The sequence below is a fragment of the Melospiza melodia genome, chromosome 16 (genome assembly GCF_035770615.1).
Source record: "Melospiza melodia melodia isolate bMelMel2 chromosome 16, bMelMel2.pri, whole genome shotgun sequence".
Taxonomy (NCBI): domain Eukaryota; kingdom Metazoa; phylum Chordata; class Aves; order Passeriformes; family Passerellidae; genus Melospiza; species Melospiza melodia.
This window is the reverse complement of record NC_086209.1, coordinates 5,999,383-6,021,813: the sequence shown is the minus strand read 5'-3', so window position 1 is coordinate 6,021,813 and position 22,431 is coordinate 5,999,383. Positions and strand designations below refer to the sequence as shown.

Sequence of the window (22,431 nt, the reverse complement as noted above, 5' to 3'; positions counted from 1 at the left end):
CCATAATAGCTCATATCATTTTTCTGTGCACACACAAACATGTGGTATGTGTTTGCTCCAGATGAAAGCACCCTTCTGAATCTCTCTAAGTTCAGGCTTTTTTGGCTCTTTACCGTGTAGAAGAATGGAATTTCCATTAAATTCTGCATTAAAATTTTCATTTAGTTCTTAGCCTGTGTTCCTCAATTTCCACCTCACCTTTTAACCTTCATTTCCTTTGCACTTGTGATGTTTCTTTCTCAGCCACCTTCTCATCTGCCCCTTCTGACTTTTTGTGCTCAGTCTCTCTCTATCCTTGCTGGTCTGCTTTAGGTTGACTATCTGTCTTTAATTTTAAGGAACAGTGGGGTCTTTTGTGTTTAGAGCAGCATCACTTTACACAGGTGTGAGATCAGTTGAAATAGTATCTATTTAGGGAGAAAAATAAGAGGAGATTTCATTTTGGTTTGAACTATCACCAAGTTTTGCTTCCTTAAAGTACAGAACTTGAAATACTTCAAGGGCTGGAAATTATACTCTTAATTCAAATGGAAGCAGGAATGGGCCTGGATTTCATGTGTATACACACACATTTTAGTTTTATGGAAGGTGCCACTTAATGTTCAAAACTTTTTTTATTTACAGGAAATGTGATGCAGTGAAAGTAACATATACTAAGAAAATTGTTTCAAATACCTTTTTTTTTTTCCTAGGCTTCTTAATCATTCAGTTTCAGTAAACACAAGGAACAGGCCCAAGCAGCCAATGGAATCTGAAAAATGGTATTGATATACTTAAATATATCACAACTTTCAGTCTTTTATTGCTTTCATTTTTGTTCATTGTGTTACTACTGCCACCTTCTGTCATAATGCTTTTAAAAGCTCATGATGAAATTGAAGCTACAAGAGTAATCTATTCTTGAGCTTCTTTCTTTCAGATCAAAAAAAAAAAAGTGTTCTTCTGAGCATTTAGGAAAGTAGATGTCATACAGAAACAAATTTGTAGGTTTGATTATGGCAGCAATTAATTTGTTTCAGAACTCCAGTTCCAGTGTGGAGGTTGTAGCTCCTCCCACAGGTGATGGTGCTGTGCAGGTGTCTTATCCTGTGTGACACAGGGTGGCACAGGAGCTGTGCTTGGGCATCTGCATTTTCCAGTTTTCCTCCTTGGCAATCCTTTTGTGCTCTTCAGAGCTGTTGGAAAAGCCTTGCTGGGAGCTCAGCCTACAATACCTTTATTGTTTGTGGAGGGTGTGTTACTGAGGAATGCACTGTCTGCAGGAGCTGTGCTTAGGCTTTTTCTTTGAATTTAAGTAAAGAAAAAAGGCACAACACCCACACACAAAATAAAGCAAAAAAACCCCAAAAAACAAACCAAACAACAGCAAGCCCAGAAATCATCAATAATCAGAAATACCCAAAGCCTTGCTTTCAGGGAATTGGGAGATGTCCAGACCCATGTGGGGAGAAAAAAGCTGATGGTGCTGGGTCGCAGTGGGGTGGGAACGGCTCTGTGCAGTTCAGCTGCACCTCAGGGGAGCATCTTGAGCCAGAGCAGCTCCCTCAGTGTGACACATCCTTTGCTGTCTCCCCTCTCAGTGGTACCTGTGGTTTGCAGAGCTGCCTGCATCATGTGCTGTGCTTGTGTGACCCCTCCTGCAGCTGTTACCTGGAACCTTCCAGGCCTTGCTTACTTAGCACAGCTTCTCTGTGAGCTGCTGTCACCTGTTCAGGTGTGCACCTCTGTTAGGCTTCTTTATTAGAGGGTAATCCAGGAAGAAATAAACTTGCCTTTTCCTTTTTTGTTAATGAAACAGGCAGTTCTGAAACTTAAAACCAAAACAAACTAATAGAATCAAAACAAATTTTATCTGAATAAAGTACTGTAGTATGGAAGACCCATTGTCAAGTTCTGTTAAAGGAGAGTGAAATATGATTTCAGATTTTAGTTAAGTGGTCATACTTTGAATCCACATTGTGACATCTTATACAGATGGCAAAAAAAACCTGTAGTGCTGTGGAGAAGCCACTTTTTAAGGGTTCACTTTTTTGTTATTTTCAAGTAACTTGTTTTAAAGTACACAAAAAAGTAGTGTGCTTCATAATGCCTTTCATCTTATTTTTTAGTGTTTCAACAAATGAAGTGAATTCCTCAGTGTCCCCATACAGCTGGCAGGTAAATATTCAAATGTAAATGTGGGGGCTTTATATCTGAGTGGTTTTTTTGTTGTTGTTGTTTCCTTGATTTTTTCTCTGTGGCAGAAAACTTTATGCATTTGTATGGTTGCTTATAGACATAGTTCTTGAAGGTGTCTTAATTGTGGTGGAAAATATGAACTCTTTGGAGATCTTATGTCTCAGTTTGACTTGTTTGTAATGGAGGCCTTTTGTTTTAAAAGCATCTTTAAGGTCTTGAAACTAATGAGGCATAAATTTTACTTTCTTTGCTTTAGTATGTCCTTCCATATAAAGGTATTGCCTCACCATAATGTTCAGTTTGGATTTTAGATGCAGCTTCTGGATGGGTTGAAGTATGAAGTATTTCATTTCCCATACCTCAATGAGAAGCTTGCATGATGTGACAAAATTCCAATTAAACTGTAGAGAGTACCTTATTCTTTCAACCTGTTAGTTACCTACACTTGCTTTAAATGCCTTCATATTCTCGGAAGAAGAAACAAATCTTGTGGTTCCCTTCAGAAACAGTCCATTCAGATTGTCTACTTTCAATTTTCATGTAGTAGGCAGTCATATATATTTATTATTATTTAAGAATCAATCTACTTTAGCTGTCTCCTCAGTATGTATTACATAATACAATACTTTGAAAGAGAGATTTCTCTTCCAGCTTGTTGGGGTGTATAATCTTTTAGATAGAAACAGCCAACAACTGCTCCAACTGTCTTGTTGTAGCCATCCTTTCTCTGTGTGATGAGTATTCACAGTGAGAAATTAGATGTGCTAGTGGCTAACCACACTTGAAACTGGTATTTCTGGCAGCCTTTGGTGGTTTCCTTACCTACCTACAAAATTAGTCTCAATGCTGAGAAGTGTTACTTTCTGAAGAATTATTTCATAGGTTCTTTTTCTTCTGTGAAATATTTTTTTAAAATTCTAAAATACAAGTGGTTTCTACCAGAATCACCATTAAGAGTGTTCAACTTTCAGGTCATAAAGCTAGATTGAGGCAGGCAAGCAATTAACAATTGTAGTTCATAATAATTTGTGCTAATGCACAAGAGGGATGTTTAAATTTTACATAAAAGTATTTCTGACTATTACAGCCACTGGAAAACCAGAAGGATTTGGTGGATGAGCAGCACTGGCCAGAAACACAGCCAGTAATCTGGCAGAATGAAGAAAGAAGGAGAAGTAAACAAATTAGAAAAGAGTATTTCAAGGTAATGAGGGGAGTGAGGATGGGTGACAGTTTTTTTTGTTTTGGTTTGGTTTGGGTTTTTTTAAATAAGAATAGAAGAAGCTATGGAACTAAGTAAAGGTAGATCCTCAAAGGTTGTGATGCATTTAAATTTGCATGTAACGTACAATTTTTTATTTTACTCTTTTGATTAATATATATATGTGTGTATTTAAGATAATTTGAGAGTGCAGGAAAATCAAGAGGAAAAAAAATGATTGAAGATTTTGTTTATCCTTTAAAGAAAAGAAAGTAATTAATTATTATTTTCTGCAAAAACCAAAAACTAATTTTGTCATTGGTCCTTCACCATCTATTTGGAGGGATTTTTATTTAGCTATTTATGTACTTATTTTTAGTGCAAAGAAAAGATACATTGCCTTTTTTTTGCAGCATGGTTCCAGGAATGATTTATGCCTTTCGGGTCTCATGGCATGAGTTTTCATTTCAGAAGGAATATTTTCAGTGTTCCCTTGCTGCTGTAGTGTGCACCCTCAGTCAGCAGGTGCCAGTGTCTGCTTTGTGCAGAACAGAGGGGAAGTTCTAGCAGCACTGGGAAACATTTGTTTTGGGCTAAGTAGAGAAATAGGAGAGCTCTGAGCAGTGCTAGGTTGAATTAGAATTAAATTTGTCACTTATGAAATTAGTTTCTTGGGTCTTTGCCATCAAACATCTTTGTGAAATGCCAGGGAACTTCAAAGAAATTAAATTCTTTATGAGAACAGAGCATGCCATCCATCTCAGATATATTGTTGTGCTTACAGAAGCCTTTTTTTTTTTCCTGAAGAGATTATGGAGTTGTATCCTCTTTCCAGGGTTTTCATCCTGAAATTAATTTTTTATGTGGCATTGGAGGAGAAGGAGAGAGAATCTTCTCAGTAAAGCAGAATTCAGTGGTTTGCCTGGTTAAAGAGCTGTGCTACCACTGCAGAACTGTTGCTCATAACTCAGCAGTCAGTTGTGAGCTCTGTGATGGGAGCAGATGCCTGAAATCACATTACACACAGCTCTAGATGGGTCTCCTAAGTGAATTAAACAGCCTGTAGCAGTAACAAACAACACTTTTCATGGTTTCATTTGCAAAACCAAGGCAATAAGCCACTGAAACAGAGCCTGTTTGCCATGGCAAACTGGAAAAAAAATAGACACCAGTGCTGTTGTGAGAAAGCAGTGACAATGCAGTTTTCTCTTGCTTAGCCTGCATTTGTGTCACATCATGAGGAGGAGTAGCCTGGCCGTGTACACCCCACGAACTTGGACTTTTGTGGTGATGGTCTCTTTAATTCAATCTGCATGGGGCTTCTCTAATTTTTACTACACTTGATCTGTAGACAATGAAATACATTTATTTTTTTTAAATACAACTTTGGTAAATTTTTTCCTTCAATTCCTCCTTCATTATCTCCACTTTCTGCATAATCAGGGAAGTGGGACAGTGCCGAAGGCAACACAACAACAAATCAGCCAGACCTGTGGGTAAAGCATTGTCTTAAATACATAAAAGGATGTGATCAGGCTTTGAAGTTTTAAAGGCAACCTTAATCTTTTTTAATTTAATTTTTTGCAATGTCAAGCCAATCTCCTGAAGTGTAAGCAATCTTAGTCACTTAAAACATATTACAAAAGCAGCTTTCACAGGTTGCATAATTTTTTCTAAGAAATAATGCTTCATGTTAGCAGTTGTTAAGATCTTTTCACTTGGATCAGCTGTCACATGCAGAGTTCACATTATGAAAGTGTTTAGTTTTAAAATGCACTTATCTCTTCAACTAATGAAGATCTTGTCTCGCCTAGAAATGTCATGTTCTTTTCTGGTTTGTTTCTTTTTGTTCCTTTGTTTCTGTAACATGGCCTTTTTTCTCTGCAGCTTCATTAGTAATAAATAACATCTGAGTGAAAGCAAAGCTTTTAGTTCAAATGGAAACCATGCTTTCATTTTAAAGTAATAATTGTGTGTGTTTTGCAGTATAAGTCTTCCAGAAAGAGTTCAAGTGGAAATGAAAATGATGAGGTGAGATGTAGTAATTGTTGGAAATACTAAGAAATAAATGTATTCTTCTGTCTTTTTTGAACAAATTAACTTTGCATTCCAAAGCCATAGCAGAAATAACTATTATACTCCTTTATTTGAAAAAAATGATCATGATTGCCTGCTGGGGAGCAGTAGGATGTTTGCTTGCTTTGGTAATAGCAAAATTAATTCACCTATCAAGCAGAGGTGATGTAAAACTAGTATTTGATGTAAACAGCCAACAGTGGTTCCTTGCCGTACATATTTTAAATTTAGTTGCTGCCAGTTTGTAGCATACTTGATAAATGTTACATGTCTCATGGATTTCATAATTTCATGTTTCTTGTTAAATCATCATTTTCATTTTTATAATTTCATCTTTTTGATTTCTTTTTAGCAAGACAGTGATAATACTAATGTGTCCCCACAGTCTCCTGTGTCGTCTGAGGTACAAGTTTGTGGGTTTGCTTTTCATTCAACAAACATTTCTTTGTGTTCATTGCTGTCACCAGGTTTTCATGCAGATACAAAGCTGTTCGTTTCCTTTGAAATTACAATTAGAAGTATTTCATCATAATAAAAATTAAAAAAAGAGACAGAAATTAGAGACAGATATTGCGACTTGTTTTACCTTTGCAACTCTGGTCTCCACTGTTGTTCTTTTTGACTGGTGTGAGGAAATGTGCGTTGCTTTGTCTCCATTATCTTTCCTGATGAAAATACTAATGAAACAAAAATGAAATTTGCCATTTTTGATAGGCCTTCCTAGGGAATACTGCTCCTCAGGACACATAGTCCCTGAGAGGATTTGAAGTTTATGGTTTAGTACTTTATACATCCCCAGGAACCCAAAGGTGGTGACACTTCTTGAGGAGTTTGATCCTTCTCAATCCTGGGTGTCACCTTTGTGGTGCAAAAAAGGGGTGGCTGTGCATGGAGTGTCACTGGGAGAGCACTGCACTGCTTAGCTCAGAGTAAAGCAAATATTATTAACATTTCTTCCTCATGTCTGTGAGGAGCCTGAGAGAGCAGAATTAAAACCTCTCCCACAATACACAGGAATGAAACAAGGTTATCTCTTGTACATAGCAAGATATTGAGTGCATTCCCTTTTCAGTGGTGAAATGATAAAAACCTGGTCTTCATAGTTGGAAGTAGATATTTCTTAAGAAATGTTGTGATACTAAATATTGGGAGAATATTTGCATCTGCTTACAGCTGGCTTAAACTCTGTTCACAGAATGATTTGCAGTAGTTTGAAATATTTTGAAATACATTTTAGATAATCTGGTGCTGCTTTCCTCTCTCATCATGACAGTTTTATCTATATGTTGTAAGGTTACATTCATTCAATTAATTTTATCTTGTCCTCTTTGAAAGACTTACAGTTAAGCAGGACTTAGTTATCTTAGGCAAGAATAATTTAAACAGTATCTTGATGGGAACAAAAGTTCTTTCTTTTAATGAGTGGAAGAAAACTGACTTCATCTCTTTTAACAGGATTATGAAAGGACAGATAGTAACACTCATGGTCCATTTGGTCTCAAACCAAGGTCAGGTAAGCTGCTGTTCTCTAGCACAGTGTATTTATTTCCCAGGCTGCAAGAGGCAGTAAGCATAGCAGATGTCACAGTACAGCAGTTCACTCCATTTACTTATCACTGCAGAGTACTGGGAAAGCACAGACAGCTGCTTTGGCAAACAAATAATTGGAAGCTTCTCAAGTTGCAGAGTGATTTGTTTGGGATTTTTGGGGGGATTGGTTTTTTTTAAGTTTTTTTTTCCACTTCTTTATTTTGTGCATACTTAGTAATTGTCAAAGAACAGAGAAACAATACACAATTGTTCTCGAGGTTTGATGGCTTAAAGGCTTTATACTTGATGAAAAGTAAAACACAATGCAAATACTTCCAAAGCCAGATGGAGATTCTTGAAGAAGTGCAGATGGAGTTGTGTTGTCCCATACTGATAATTCAATACTGAGGTCACATCAGTCTCCATATTTTCTAATTATCCACTTACACTTAAGTCAGATGATCTCTGCATTTTATTTGAAAGATGTTTCATAGGCAGCATCTTTTCTAGCAGGATGCTTAAATATGTTTGTTCTTAGAAGTGCTGCAGGTTTTTTCCTGTTTTTGTAGTTTTTGTCAGTTATAGATCTTTAGTTTTTGAATGTTTTCAATCTGAATTCTGACTGACTTCCCTCCTGTTTGACAGCTTTCAGCCGTGCCTCACGCCAGGACTACGGTGCAGTGGATCCTGGCTTTACTATGAGGAGGAAAATGGAACATTTAAGGGAAGAGAGGGAACAAATCAGGCAGCTTCGCAGTGTAGGTACCATCATTCACTCCATGGGTGCAGTGCGTTTGCTTTGCTCTGTTCCACAATTTAAATCTGCATTTTAAAGGCCTCCAATTTGTTGTAAAAGGGCATCTCTGTAGTGGTATTTCTTCCTAAGGAATTTCATGTAACAGGCTACACTGGTACTTGTTTGTGTCCAACCAAAATACCAACTGGGAATTAGTTGGGGTTGTTTTCTTTCTAAAAAACAAAGTGAAATTAATTTTTTTCTGAGGTTTTAAATTTTCTAGGGACACAATAAATCTGCTTGTGTTTGCTATTGTTTGACCTGAGATCAGAAGAAAAATTATTACTGTTTTCTAAATGGCCAAATGCTTTTTGAGTGTAAAAAGTTGCTGCAAATTTCATAATCCTGAATGGGATCTACATTTTGGATTTCTGGTAAATTGTTTTTTGTTTTCAAGGCATTTAGCAATTAGAGTTGACTAAATCATAGCTGCTTTGCTTTTCAAGGCAGTGCTGAATTGTGGTATGACTTCTCTGAAGGATGTTTGTTTTCTGGTTCACTTCCTGAGCAGTGAAGTTGGGCTTGTTGTTGGGCTGGGAAAAAACATTTTTTGCCATCTCTATTTTGCAACACAACTTTTCCCACAGTTGTGTTCCCTTCTTTTTTTATTCTCATAAAATAATTTTTTTCCTTCTCATAAAATCCTGTTTGGTTTCAACTCACAGATTCTGCGCACTAAGCACTGATCACATATTCAGCATAACATTTCTGTCCTGAAGTTCTGTGCTTTCCTGTTACGAACAGTGGAATGTTGTATGGGCTTGAGAGCTGTGTATTCTGTTGGTCATTGTTGGCAGAATGTCTTTCACAGTGTATGTTGTTGTGTCATTTAAAAAACCCCCACAAAATAACATAAAACACAAGAAAAACCCAACAATACAAACAAAAGGAACACAGAGCCTGTAAGGAGAAAAGGATGTTTATACTGAGTAAAGCATAAATTTATTCTGTTTATTTCACTTTAGCATTAAAATGTTCCTTTTAAACATCTACATGCTTTAAAATACCGTGCTTTTAAACTGAAAAGCTATCTAATGTTGAGAGTAACTTCCTTATGGCCTTTTTCCTAGAATCTTGAGTCCAGGTTGAAGGTGATCCTGCCAGATGACATTGGAGCAGCCTTGATGGATGGGGTGGTTCTTTGCCATTTAGCCAATCACATAAGGCCACGTTCTGTTGCCAGCATTCACGTCCCATCGCCAGCAGTGGTAAGGCATCAATCATTTATCTCATTCTTGGTACATCTTACATGAAAAGAAGCTTTTGAATTTCAGTATTAAACATTGTGACTCATGTTTACCACATCGATTTACTACATTACTCACTTTGGTTTTTCTTGGAAGAAGCATTAAGCGAGGCTCAGAAGTTTAGTTTAAGAGCTGTTTTCCTCATACTGAGTCTTCATAAAATGTGTCTTGTGTTTTAGTAACTGTAAGTGAATTAACATCAGAAATATGCACTCCTTCATGAATGTCTGATGAAGATTTAATATCCTGTCTCCACAGCCTAAACTCAGCATGGCAAAGTGCCGAAGAAATGTTGAAAACTTTCTTGATGCTTGTAAAAAATTGGGCGTTCCACAGGTACTCTAATTGCTTTATTGATTTATTAATAACCACAGAAAATGTCAACAAATACTGAGTTTGGGGGGTTAGGGGAGCTTTGTTTAGGGAGCAGTAGTGATTATGACATTGACCAGAGAACTTGAAGATCTGAACAGAAATTCCATTCCAGGGTTATGGGGTGAAGTTGAGGAAGCTACTTTATGGGTTTCTAATCAGTTCTTAATAGTAAAAGTAACACTAACCTCCTTATAAAATATATTGTCATCTAAACAAAGAAATGGACTTGAGACTTGTTTTGTTACTGGAGAGTCTTGACTTTAGCAATCATTTTGGCAGGAATTCAGTCTGCCTAGGAAATATCCTACACTTACAGAAGTCTGTAGCCTGAATGATTGACTCTCTTTTTTAGCATGGCTGTAGTTGCAGCCCATTACTTGTGCTTCTGTTGCCCAAGTGTATCCTCTTACTTCCTTTTATGAAGAGAAAAAACCTAAAAAAGAAAAAATTTCCTGTATATTATGAGACAAAAAGTTCCCTTGATATTCTTTAGTGCAAGAAGAAAATTAGTTGATGCATTTAGAAGCTGTTTTACTGCTCTGTAATAACTTCTGTCTCATGTGGAGCCACAGGCCATTCAGAAGCTAGAGGTGCTGAGATTTACCATTGAAGTGCTTGTAACACCAGCTGGCAGTTGGGAACATTGTCCAGCTTGTGCTGAATTTTGAGACTGAATGATGATTTTCTTGCAGAATGGTTCATTATTGAGTCTATCAGCATTTCTAAGTTATCCCAAGAGAAAGATTGGTAATAAGTTTGCAAAACAGGGGAAGGGAGAAGGCCACTGAGCCAACAGCACCCACCAGCTTGTTTTTCTCTGCTTATGAAAAGAAAGTCCTTTACTTTAAGAGTTTAGCAGTCTTTTATGTATCTTCTGACATTGTCATAGTTTAACCCTTCAAACAGACCCTAACTATGAAAAGTTTCTTCCCATTCTGTTGCTGGAGAGAACTACAGGGACATTTAAGGCCTAAGGTGTTTTCTCTGCAAGTTTCTTCCTGACATGTGTGTGGCTTCAGAGAATGTGTTTGTTTCCTGCCCTGGGTACAAAGGACAGAACTGGTTAAATGTCCTGTGTTCTTTTGCAGGAGAGACTTTGCTTGCCTCATCACATTCTGGAGGAAAGGGGTCTGGTGAAGGTTGGCCTCACAGTCCAAGCTCTGCTTGAGTTGCCTGCATTGAAAGTATCCCAGCTTTCTGCCATGTGACACAACTTGGTGGCAGCTAGACAGCTTCCATTTAAAGCTCTGTTTTGGATTGCTCTGAGGCACTGCAGCCTCCTACACAGGAACACCCAAGCCATCAAAAACTAAAACCTGTCCAGATGCTGTAGAGAGCCTTACTTTGGAGCTGTGTGTGAAAACCTTGGAGTCAGTTCACAGTTAAAGGAACATAACTGTTCTTTTTTTTTTTTCTTTTGTAATTGGATGTACTAAGAGAATGTGGTAGCATCAGGTTCTCTTTCTAGTTAAGTTAAAAGCTGCCATTTAACATCTCAGTGTTAGAGTTAAATACTGGATTTCTTTTTTTACATTGAAAATGTTGTTTGAATTACTTTTGAAAGTACAAAGCACACCCCCTGTCACTTTAATTTTTTGAGTCAATCATTTGATTTTAAGATAAGTCAAAAATGTAGCGATGATATGATGGTAAAATATGAGCAACTGATGACTTGTAATCCCCTTTCACTCTCTGAAAGCTTAATATTTGCATTCTGATATTTGTTTTTTGCACTCCTGATTGTAACTTCGCACTTCTAACATTGCCAGTATTGAGTCTGAGTGTCTGGTGATTACACAGAACAGGATACAGTGAGAAAAGGACACAGTTTATTGAGTTTTTCCAGTCTTCTAGGTTGGTGCCAAATATTTTTTTTCAGTTGTACTGTAGATTGTTTACCTGTGAAGTGCCTGTGTAATTGATAACTCTTAATAGTCTTAAACATTTTTGAAGTTTCTTTGTTTAAAATAGATAAAATGGAAATTTTTTAATATTTTAATAGTTTTTTTGTAAAATCAGTATGTGAAGATTTAAGTAATACTTCACACTTTTGATGTTGGGTGTTTTAAGTTTGTTGCACAATTTAATTGTTGTCTAATAATTAGAAAATACTGTAAATACTTTTTATTTATGCTATTTAATTTGATAATACCTAATTACTTTTGGTTTATTGTATTGTTGGACAAAAACAAAAGTTGTTCTTTCTTTGGGACAAGCAAATACACATGATGAATAAGACATGAGGACTAGTGATTCATACAGAGTAATTTAGGACATTTTGATAAAACTGCCAAAATCTCAGGTTTACGCTGTGATGTTCAGGATTTTGTGTAATATTGCTCCTGATCTCACATGACATTTTTACAACAGGTATATCCATAATTTAGCTGGGAAATATCAGTGTTTATCTTTTTAGCAGGGTTTATTGTGTAATTTCCATGAGTGTGGCATTAGCACACAGGTCAGTTTGTACAAATGTCACTGTGCTGAGACATTGGATCCATGGATAAATGAGAAAATGAAACATTTCCACCGTGGTGTTCTTTTGAGACTTCTGAGTTCATGTATCTGTTTGCTTCTGAACAAATTCTTGGTGTGTTGAACCATACACAGTTGAGTTCTTCTCCAAAAAAGTTACAAATAATTTCATCATTTTGGTAGTAGGTCTGTTTGTATTAGTTTGTTCTTCATAGAAGAAAGGTAGGTAGCTCAATTAAAAAAGTGTTTTGACTGCCACAGATTTTCTATTTCAGGCTAAGTTATTTTCAGTTGAGGGATATGTTTGCCAAGCATGTGACAAGATTTGATTTTGTTTTTTCCAATTGACCAAGACCCTGTGTAAGATAATCCATTAAAAATGAGAGAGGAGTATTGACTATTGTACTGTAGTCTTATAGGCAATAGCTGACAGGAAAAATAACCTTTTTCTGATTATAAGTTTAAAAATACCACTTATTTTTAAATCCATTGAAACAAGTTTGTGTACATGTAATAGCTAAAATCCACTATTGTTCATATAGTGTGTCTTAAAACACAGCTTATGGAGAGGCTGGTGTATAAATTAATTTGCAAAGTCCTAGATATAAATCTTAGGTTAGATAAATGTGTTTAAAGAAACTGGATTGCTTTGACATTTGAAATACTGTATTTCAAATCTATCTCTGATTGGTTCTTGCATCTCTTCTGATGGTTGTTTTAACAACTTCAGTCTCTATTTTCATTAATGCCACTATCTGAAAAGTCATGCAAAAACTAAAGGAAAAGTTATAATTCACTAAGCAAAATGCTTGCCTGCTACATTTAAAAAAACAGCCACTCAAAAAGAATAAATCCTTGTCTTTCATTTCACTGTTGTTGCTGCTACCAGAGCAAAGTTCTAGTTCAGTGTTAGCCATGGAAGTGCTAAATATGAATTGTCACTTTGTTATCTGAAAACTGATCTCCACTGCTATTTCATAGTCATATTTTAAAACATTTTCTGATCTTAAGGTAACATTTTTCCTTCTTGAACTAATTTTATTAAATTGTATCACAGTGTAAACATTAAGAATTCCCTTGATGTAGCATGGCAGCTGCTTACTTCTTGGGGTTTCCAAACTCCTTAGTAAGCTGAAAACTGGATATGAAACTGATGTACTCATTTTAAACTGAAATCTACTAAAACAATTTTTTTTTTAGTACTCTGCAGTTCTTCCCCACAGACTTGCTACCCACAGTCTTGCTTTGCCATTCCTTGGAAATTATTGTGGCTGCCTTCTTGCTTATGGGGAAGAATAATAATGATTCTTCCAAGGCTTCTCTTTCAGCATAGCAAGGATTAAAGCCTTCAAGTACCCTTAGGAGCAGTCTGAGAAAAGATCCACTGTGCTTGGATGAGTCTTTTTCTCATCTCTAACTGCTTTTACTACTACTACTAATAGTCTACAGCCTTGCTAACATTGGCTTGTACCACTGTGATTTCTTTAACAGCAATTTCAAAAGTGATACTAAAAAGATTTGAATTTGAAGTTTTCATTTCCAGGAAGCTTGTGGAGATAGTTGTGTCTTGTCTGTACAAGAATTTGCATATATACTCTACTCCTTTTCCCCTTCCTTTTGATTCCCAGCATCTTATTTACTTTTGTTCATTCTCAGATCTAGTGCATTCAGGCTGTTGCTTACTCTGGGCCACTTCCCTTCTTCCTCTTGAATTTTTTTAAGAATTTGTACCAGTGATTCCAGAATCCCTGCTCCAAACATTTCCTGTGTTTGAGATACTCATTTTCAGTTTTGTGTAGGATATGATGCCATTACTCAGTACTTGATACAGCTGATAGGGGTAGGTAAAAACAGAGCCTGCTCAGTTCTTGTTGCACTCTTCCTTTTTTCACTTAGAACATGAAGAAAAGTCAACATTAAAAGCTTTAGGAAGGTGCACTAAGTTTTCTTAATAAACTTGGCAATAATGAGGCATGAACTGTAAATTACAGAGTGGATCAGCATAGTGACAGGGCTTCTGGGCTTGTGTATGTTCTGTGTTTTATGTCACTGCATGCAGTATGTCACATGTGGCTGATCTTTCACTTGAGCAATAATGTCCCACATATGGTGAGGTCTTACAGCAGTGACAGTGAAATAATTGTTGTGAAGTGTGGTGTCTTCCCAGAGAGTCTCAGAAATGCTTTTAATCTGTTCTCCAGCACTGCTAATCCACTGTGCTCACTGGGGCACTGCTGGGGATGCAGAAACCATCCAGACCCCTGATCTGGAGTCCTTCCAAAATCTAACCAAGAACTCTGAGCATAAAATAGGGAGGAATGGATTTGAAACAATAAACAACTGACATGAATCTATTTTTTAAATTTTTTTTTTAATCCTAGGCTTTACTGAAGTCAAGGCAAATTTTACCCTTGACTTCAGTAGATTCTCACCTTTTTGATTTGTGGAACACCTGAGCTGGAGACCATAGCAAGCATGGCTTAAACTTGTTTGACACTAGCAAACTTTAGTGTCAGATTATTGACTAAAATAGTGACCCCTGGTAAGTCAAATGAACTTGTCAAATGTTATGTGTATTAATTTAATAAAAAAATTTCTGATAAGCCAAACAGTATTTAGATGGTAGGAAAAAATTACATTGAAGTGAGGTGGGAAGGTGGTGTTACCTCAATAAAACTGTAGATTGAGGACAACTATTAGGTTTTTACTGCACTAAAAACTTCATTTCAAATACCATATCTTTTAGTGGCAGTCTCATCAGCTTTTGACATAAATCTGTAGCTAAATCCAAACAAAAGTGAAGACATTTATTTTCACTAAAATGGAATTTTATATGTCGTGTTGGTACTGAAGACAAAGACGAAGGTTTGGCTCTTCTTCCCTTTGCTGCTTCCTTAAATGTTTATTTGAAAGGCTGATTCCACTGATTTCAATTGAAAACAACCTGTGGGAGTTTTTAGCCCTTCTGCAGATAGGAGATGTGGTTTGGTATTGGCAAATCAAATGTCACTTTTCCCTCACCAAATCAAGCTAATGTCTGTGTTTCTGTTAGAGGATCTCTACTTGAAAAGCAAAGGTAAATAAGCACACCCCAACACACACAATTTGGAATTAAGAGAATGTCATTAAGACCACCAATGGAAAAGGCAAAGTAGAGTTGTCCAAGCAGAGTGCTCTGAATTGATTTCACAGTGAATCACTCCAGGAAAAGCCTTCAGTCTCAGTAAAGAAGTTTGTGTTCTGTAGCTGAGGACTGAGGATCCTGGAGTGTGTGGAGCTTTCAGTAGAGCTCAGAACAAGGGATTTGCCAGCTTTGTGTTCCCAGAGCCATTTGGTGTGGCCAGCTCTGTCCCAGCTGCATCAGTGGCTGATGCTGCAGGGGGCACTGCCCGTGGGCAGGGGGCCTGGCTGGTGCCACCTGTGCTCCCCTGCCTGTGTGCCAGTGAGGCTGTGCAGGACAACTGCTGACAAAAACACCTCCCTGCTCCTAAAGAGATGCTGCAACCTGAGCAAAACCACCAGGGGATAATTTGAGAGTAATCACTAATAGATCTTCAGCAATATTTAACTTGCCCCAGCAGTGGGTGATGCAGTTTTTGCTCTGGGATGCTTTTGCTCTGGGAACTGCAGACCTTTTCTGACTGCAAATGGCACTGTGGCTCTGAAGGGGTTAATGTGTGCACTTCCAGGAGGAATTGCAAACAGAACTGCTGGGTTTGTTCCATATGCCACACATTGGGTCATGTGTCATTCATTTACAGACAGAGGGACAGGTAAACTGTCTGTTCTTAATGAGCAATGTTACGGTACAGGTTTGTTTTGGAAAATATGAAGATAAATTTCTCTTTTCTTGTGAAGAAAAATTCTCCTGATCTTCACTGCTTAAATAGAGAATAGATGTGATTGAATTTTAGTTTAAACTTGCCACTGCACAGAAGCAGTTCTGGCTCCTGTGTTTGTTACATAATAAAATACCCTTGGATTTATTTGTCTTTAAGTATTTCACATAGTACAGTTTTGCTAACATACTGTCTTAAAATTGTGGTTATATGAAGTCTTTGTTCCCTCATTAGGTTTGACCATTATTTTTTCAGCATGAGAGGCAAAGGGCAGCAAGATTTCTGCAGCTGCTTGGTCAGTTTTAGGGAAGGCACACCAGTTATCATAAAATGACATCTAATCTATCATTTTTAGTTCAAATTATATATAGCCAATTGCATTTTCAAAAAAGAATTTTCAGAGTGTTTTTTACATTTTAGAATCTTAAAACAAGCGAAAACCAAAAACTTTTTCCATGGCTACTCTAGTATCTTAGGAAATTCTGAAGCAGAAGAGCAGCTTGGACTGATAGCAATTAAATTGTTTTGGAAAAGTTTTGATTTTGGCAGTGTTATATTTACAGTTGAACTTGATCCATTAAAAGTCTCTTCCAAACTAAATGTCTATGATTGTAAGGCTTCAATGAGACCAGAATTTCCCTCCAGAGTTTTGTAACTCAGTTACTGCACAAAGTCAGTCATTTAAATTAAATTCTTGGCACTGAGGAGGGTTTTCTCAGTTCATTCAAAGTTAAGTGGAATAAGGCAAACATAACTTTTTCCATCACAGTTTTATGAAGGCAAATTGTAAAATAGAGAATATTTGGAAATGCCACAAGGATACCTTTTCACTTTGTTTCATTTTAAAATGAGTGAACCAGTGAAATATTTCCAAAATGACTATATTTGTGTAGGGTTTGGTTGTGCCATGACTGGCACAGGAATTTGCAGTAGCTGTTCAGTATTAATTTGTATTCTGAAGCTGTGCAGGACTGTGCTCTTGCTGATGCAGTTGTGTTTGCTGAAGGGATGTGATACCTGGAGCAAATCCTGAGAGTTCCTGGCAAGGCTGACATTCCCAGGAGGAATACACAGGTGTAGTGAGAAAGGGTGGGTTGGTGGAATACATTGGGGAGTAATGTGAATACTTTTTACTATTGTGGAATGTCTAGAACAATGAAAATGTGATTGCTTTACAGTTATCATTCAGTTAGTATTCAGTTATTTTATTTTGTAATTTGTGGTTATGAAACTCAGAAGATGCCATGTAACCAAATGGTCAACATGTAAATGTGTGCAGGATGTGGCAAAAGTAGTTCTGAGGGCACAGCAGGAGAGTGATTCTTAAAAATAGATGCTCAAATTGTGTATATACTTGCAAAGTTTTTGATAGTGCATTTCAATTGATTTTGCATTTCATGTTCTTGTAAAGTGCATCTTTCATACTTTTGAGGGTTGTCTACTTGTACTATACTGTATTAAGCCTTTTTTCAGGATTTCCATTATTGCTGGAGCTTCCAACATACATGTTTCTTTTGAAAAATGTTCTTACTGTTATTTGTTTTTGTAAATAGTGTTTTGTATTAAATTTGCATGGATAAACCCCACATTTCCAAAACCAGTGTACATACGCTGTGTATAAAATACAAACTGTTTCATAATTTTCATGTAGTCAAGTTATTCAATTTGATTTCATTTCAGTTTATATATTTGTAGTAAATAATGAGAATTTGTTGTATGTTCTCTCAAATGTCTGTGTTTTCATTTTGATAGATAAGTGACCTGCTTTATTATGTCAGGAAATACATCCTCTGACAAACAGAAGGAAAGCTAATTCCTGGTTCAGGGAAGTAGAACACATCCACATATGTATAAGTGTGTTGGGATTTTGGTTTTGACCAACAGTGGTGAGAATACACAAGGATCAAGCTGCCCTTGTTTGAAGCAATCCTTATACATTTACACACTTTGCTGTGAGAACCACCCAATGTCTTCTCACATTTATATTTGGAACAACACAGATTTTTGAGTCTTGCTAATGATAACCTTAAAGCAGCACAGAAGTTCCTCCTGACAGAGGTGATCTGCTTCCCTTCTGTTCCCTGGGCTGGCTCTGGCACTAGCACAGATAATCTGTGTGGTTTGCAGTCATCAATTGCTTGATCCAGCCTCAGGGAAACTGAACTGCCAGGTTTTGGAGCTGCAGTTGAGTTGGGTTATTCAAATGTAGGTTAACAGAGTGTTTTATAGGACCAAATTTATTTTACCTTCATTTCTTTTCTTTATTTAAAGATGTAGTCAATTTTATTATTAGACCTGAATATTGAAAATAAATACTCTGTTTTGAGAGATGTTTTTCCCTGTGAGACCTTATTCTGCACCTGCACACACCCAGCTGCTCTTTGTTGAGGCACATTGGGGACAGTAAAGCAGAAACTGAGGAGCAGCATTCCAAAGAAAGTGAGCACCATTCCTTGACAAAAGCATCTCAGCAGCTGGAACATTTTTTTTTTTTTTTTGCAGTTGCCAATGATGGATTTATAGTTGAAATATTCTGAGTCTGTTGTTTAGTTTTCAGCTCTGAAGAAAACTTTCCTCTTATGAAAAGGACATTCAAGGGCAATGATGCCAGGTTCAAAGCCTCTGTTCCGAGCTGAACTCCACAGAGTTCAGGTCTGAGGAGGAGCAGCTGAGGGAGCTGCAGGGGCTCAGCCTGGAGGAGAGGAGGCTCAAGGGGAACATTGCCACTCTCTACAGCCCCTTCAGGGAGGTGGAGCCAGCTGGGGCTTGGTCTCTTCCCCCAGGTAACAAGTGACAGGATGAGAGGAAACGGCCTCAAGTTGTGTCAGGGGAGGGTTCGATTGAATATTGGGAAAAATGTCTTCTCTGAAAGGTGGTCAGGCATTGGAACAGTGCCCAGTGGAATCACCATACCTGGAAGTGGGCAAGAGCTCTGTGGGGTGTGGCACTGGGAAAAGGGTTTGATGGTGAGCTCAGTGGTGCTGGGCTAATGGTTGAACTCAAGGGTCTCAGGAGTCTTTTCCAACCTTTGTGCTTGTGCCATTCTAAGATGAAAGTTAACCCTGTCCCTGTTGAAACCAAGACAATGACATACAAAGACATTTTTATCTTCAATGAAACGAAACTTCCTACTCCTCAGCAGCCCAATGATGTTTGTTACTTTCTCTCCTAATGCAATTCCAGATATTTCTCCTCTCCACAGTTAGTGGAGGCTGAAATCCTTTTGCAGCTTGAGTGAGAAGTACTGATATCTTCAGTGTAAATGTTTATTTGTGTTAATAAGAATATGACATTCCAGACAGACAGGTATAAATTCATGAGCTGATGCTGTGTTGTTCATTTCGTCCTCTTCCTTTTGATTTCCAAAATCTCCAGCTCTCAGAAAGGGAAGAAGGCAAAGCAACAGCCAACACAGGCTTTCCTAGCAGAAGCTTCCAAGTGCATGAACTTCTGAAGAATACTTAATTAGATAAATCATCCCACACTCCCTGTATTCTCCAAGCCCTAAGAAACAGAACCAAAAGAAGAAAACTCTCAGGGGTATAATTTAGAAATAGATAAGTACTACTGGATTCAGTTCCAAATAATGTTTATGTGAAAGCTCTTCTCCACAAACCACTGGGTGATGTGTCTAGCTTGCACTTTTCACTGTGTACTGAAATAGTAAGTGCATTCTGTTCTTTCTCCAGTAAGGACAGTGATCATCTTGTAATTTTTGGCTCAAGCAACATAAACTTCTATTTCCCAGGAATATTAGTTTAAATGATAGTGATACTTTTTTTTTCTGATGAAATCATAGGGGAATTCCCAAAGTTTTCTTCCTCCTGTATATGCAACAGGATTACAAAAGAGAGGTATCAGATAGACCACCCAGTGAATGAGCCATGAGTTATTATTCAGTGTTGCTGCTCTGATTATCAGTTTTTGTGTATTGTCTGTATATGGCATCACTGAGCCTTATTTGTGTATTTGGGGACTTTGAAACTCCCACTCCCAATTTTTACTTTTGCTACTGGCTTAGAAACAGCTTTATCACACAGGCTGCTTCTGATGTGTGCTCTTTTTGATAACTTGCATTAACATCTTACTCAAAGAGCTTTCATTGCAAATTCAGGAATTGTGTTTGATGCATAAATTGAAATGACAAACATTTTATTTAGGAAAAATACTTGATTCAGGACTTATGGGTTCCCAGATGAGTGCATTCAGTTGTTTGGTTTTTTTTTTTTTGCAAAATTATTTGCCCTTTCAAATATCAACAAATTGCAAGGAGTTCTGTTTTGACTAAAAACAAACTCAGAATTGCTATAATATGCTTTGAAGGCATCTATAAAACAGAGCAGATCTTATCACTTCTGTTCCCACAGGTGCAGATGGGGAAAGAAACCTCACCACCATCTGTCTTTTCTCACTTGGACTTTCCCATAAACCAAGAAAGCCTTATGCATAAAAGAGTAAATTTAGTTTCTGTAAATACAAAATTTTAAAACTAAATTTATTATTGTCTTTAAAAAAAACCACAACAAATTCATGTCTAAATTGACAGCTTACTCAACAATGGGAAAAACATGAGGTATTTTTCACTTTCTGACAGATTGCATCGGCTTGACAGCATTGCAACTTGAATTAATCCCATATTTCCTTGTGAGTGCAGGTTGTGCTCTGCCTACAGACAGTGCAGCCCCTTTTCTTTGACCAGAGAACTTCTCCTGCACCCTGATCTCTAGAACCAGGGCATTCTGCTGTTTGCCACTTCTGCAGCCTGTTTATACAAACAAACACTTGATGCCACTGAAGCTGCTGCCCTTCCCAGCTCATAAACACGAGAAACCCCAGCCAAGGATGTGGCAGTCAAACACACACACCTGGTGCTGCTCAGGGCTGCCCAAAGGAGCCTCAGCTCTCCATCACCTTCCAGCAGTGTCTCTGAGCCTTGGCATCCTCCATGCCCCCACCAGGTCAGGTGAGCTGCCCCCTGCCTGCCCTGCAGGGCTGAAACACGTTCTGCTCAGATTTTACTCACTGCTGCTCGTTCTGCTCAGGTTTTACTCACTGCTGCTCGTTCTGCTCAGGTTTTACTCACTTCTGCACGTTCTGCTCAGGTTTTACTCACTGCTGCACGTTCTGCTCAGATTTTACTCACTGCTGCACGTTCTGCTCAGATTTTACTCACTGCTGCACGTTCTGCTCAGGTTTTACTCACTGCTGCTTGTTCTGCTCAGGTTTTACTCACTGCTGCACGTTCTGCTCAGGTTTTACTCACTGCTGCACGTTCTGCTCAGATTTTACTCACTGCTGCTCGTTCTGCTCAGATTTTACTCACTGCTGCATGTTCTGCTTAGGTTTTACTCACTGCTGCTCGTTCTGCTCAGGTTTTACTCACTGCTGCTGCGTTTGAGGCACCTCTGCCAGGACTGGGGTGGGATGGACAATCTCCTGCAGCCCCCTCCAGGCTCAGCTGCAGTGTCCTGCTGGTCTGGCCCCCAGGACGCTGCCTCAGGCTGTCCCTGTTGGCCAGCAGGCCCTAAACAGCTGGAAATGCTGCTTTGTGACAAATCCCACAGGGTTTTTAGGAAAATGGCTGGGGAGCACACAGGTACTCCTGTCAGGTGGCAGAACAGAGGGTGGGATGTTCCTTCCTTCACAAGCATCCTGTGCTCTGGTGTGTTCAAACTGTATAGCTGGATTGACGTGAAATGTGTCCCAGTTGCTGGGTAATTTGTCAGGCGTGCTGTGATTCTGGGGGACCAAAGGAGGAATCCAAAGATGGTTTTACCCTGCCCCACATGACACTCTTTAGCTGGGCTCAGTTTTGAGTGGACAGTTCACGCACTGTGGTGCCATGAAAGTGCTGCTGCAGACCAGAGCTTTTTTAGACAGTGTAGGAGACAAACTGGAAGTCAAAATGAGGCATTTAAAATCAGGCTGTCAGAACTGATTAAGGCTGGAGAGTTTATTTACTTGTCTCCCACCCAGCAGGAACAAGACAGTGGTTAACTTGTTTTGTTGACCAGTCCTTCTCACAGGGGATGAACTTCTGACCTCTGATGATTTTTTTCTGCGCCAGACATTCACAGAAACAAAACCTACAAGCACAAGAATATTTTCTTTATGCCTGATCCTTCCAAACTGGGAAAGAAGAAACCAATGAGGGGCAGATGCTGTGGGCTGGAGGATGAGCCAAGGCTGTGGCTCCTCAGCTCCAGCTGCAGCAGGGTCCCTCCTGCTCTGGGCAGTGCCCTCCCCTGTGCCCAGCACAGGACCCCAGTGCTCACCCCTGTGCGCAGCTGAGCTGCAGCTCCTGCCCCAGCACACACAGCAGCTCCAGCTCTCTTTTGCTCCCTGCAATCCCAGCCTTTGGAATTAAAGGTGATGCCCTGGAGCATCCACTGGAACAGACCCACTTCAGTGGCTCAATGTGGAGACTCTCCCTGTTTATCCTTTTCCTGACATTATACGGGTTTATTTAAATATATTTTGGTGTGTAATGAGCCAGATAATTGTTTTGGGTTGAGCCAATGCAAGGAGCAAGGGAGTTCAGGCCTCCAGGGATTTAGTGTGCTGCAGGACTTCACAAAGGAAGCATCACAGGGTTCCTCTGCCTCCATGGCATCTTCCCAGGGGCTTCCTGCAGGAACTGGTGGTGTAGGACTGGGAGATGCTTCAGAAGAAGGCAACTCTTCAAGTTTCAAGGCTCGTAATGGGATTAAA

At 38.5% G+C, this 22,431-nt stretch overlaps 1 protein-coding gene across 3 annotated transcripts in view; it reads left to right on the top strand.

The window, feature by feature from the left end:
* The window catches only part of LRCH2 (leucine rich repeats and calponin homology domain containing 2), a 39,994-nt gene extending 21,946 nt beyond the window's left edge, over nt 1-18,048 (top strand). The window contains exons 12-21 of one of the 3 annotated variants that reach the window (XM_063170477.1): nt 693-761; nt 2,109-2,157; nt 3,266-3,382; nt 5,366-5,410; nt 5,808-5,858; nt 6,911-6,968; nt 7,631-7,743; nt 8,852-8,989; nt 9,287-9,364; nt 10,492-18,048. In XM_063170477.1, coding sequence (XP_063026547.1) covers nt 693-761; nt 2,109-2,157; nt 3,266-3,382; nt 5,366-5,410; nt 5,808-5,858; nt 6,911-6,968; nt 7,631-7,743; nt 8,852-8,989; nt 9,287-9,364; nt 10,492-10,611 — 838 coding nt within the window. In that variant the 3' untranslated portion in view covers nt 10,612-18,048. The remainder of the gene's footprint in view (nt 1-692; nt 762-2,108; nt 2,158-3,265; nt 3,383-5,365; nt 5,411-5,807; nt 5,859-6,910; nt 6,969-7,630; nt 7,744-8,851; nt 8,990-9,286; nt 9,365-10,491) is intronic. The other 2 variants (XM_063170479.1, XM_063170478.1) reach the window with 2 other exon arrangements.
* The last annotated feature ends 4,383 nt before the right edge of the window (nt 18,049-22,431 follow it).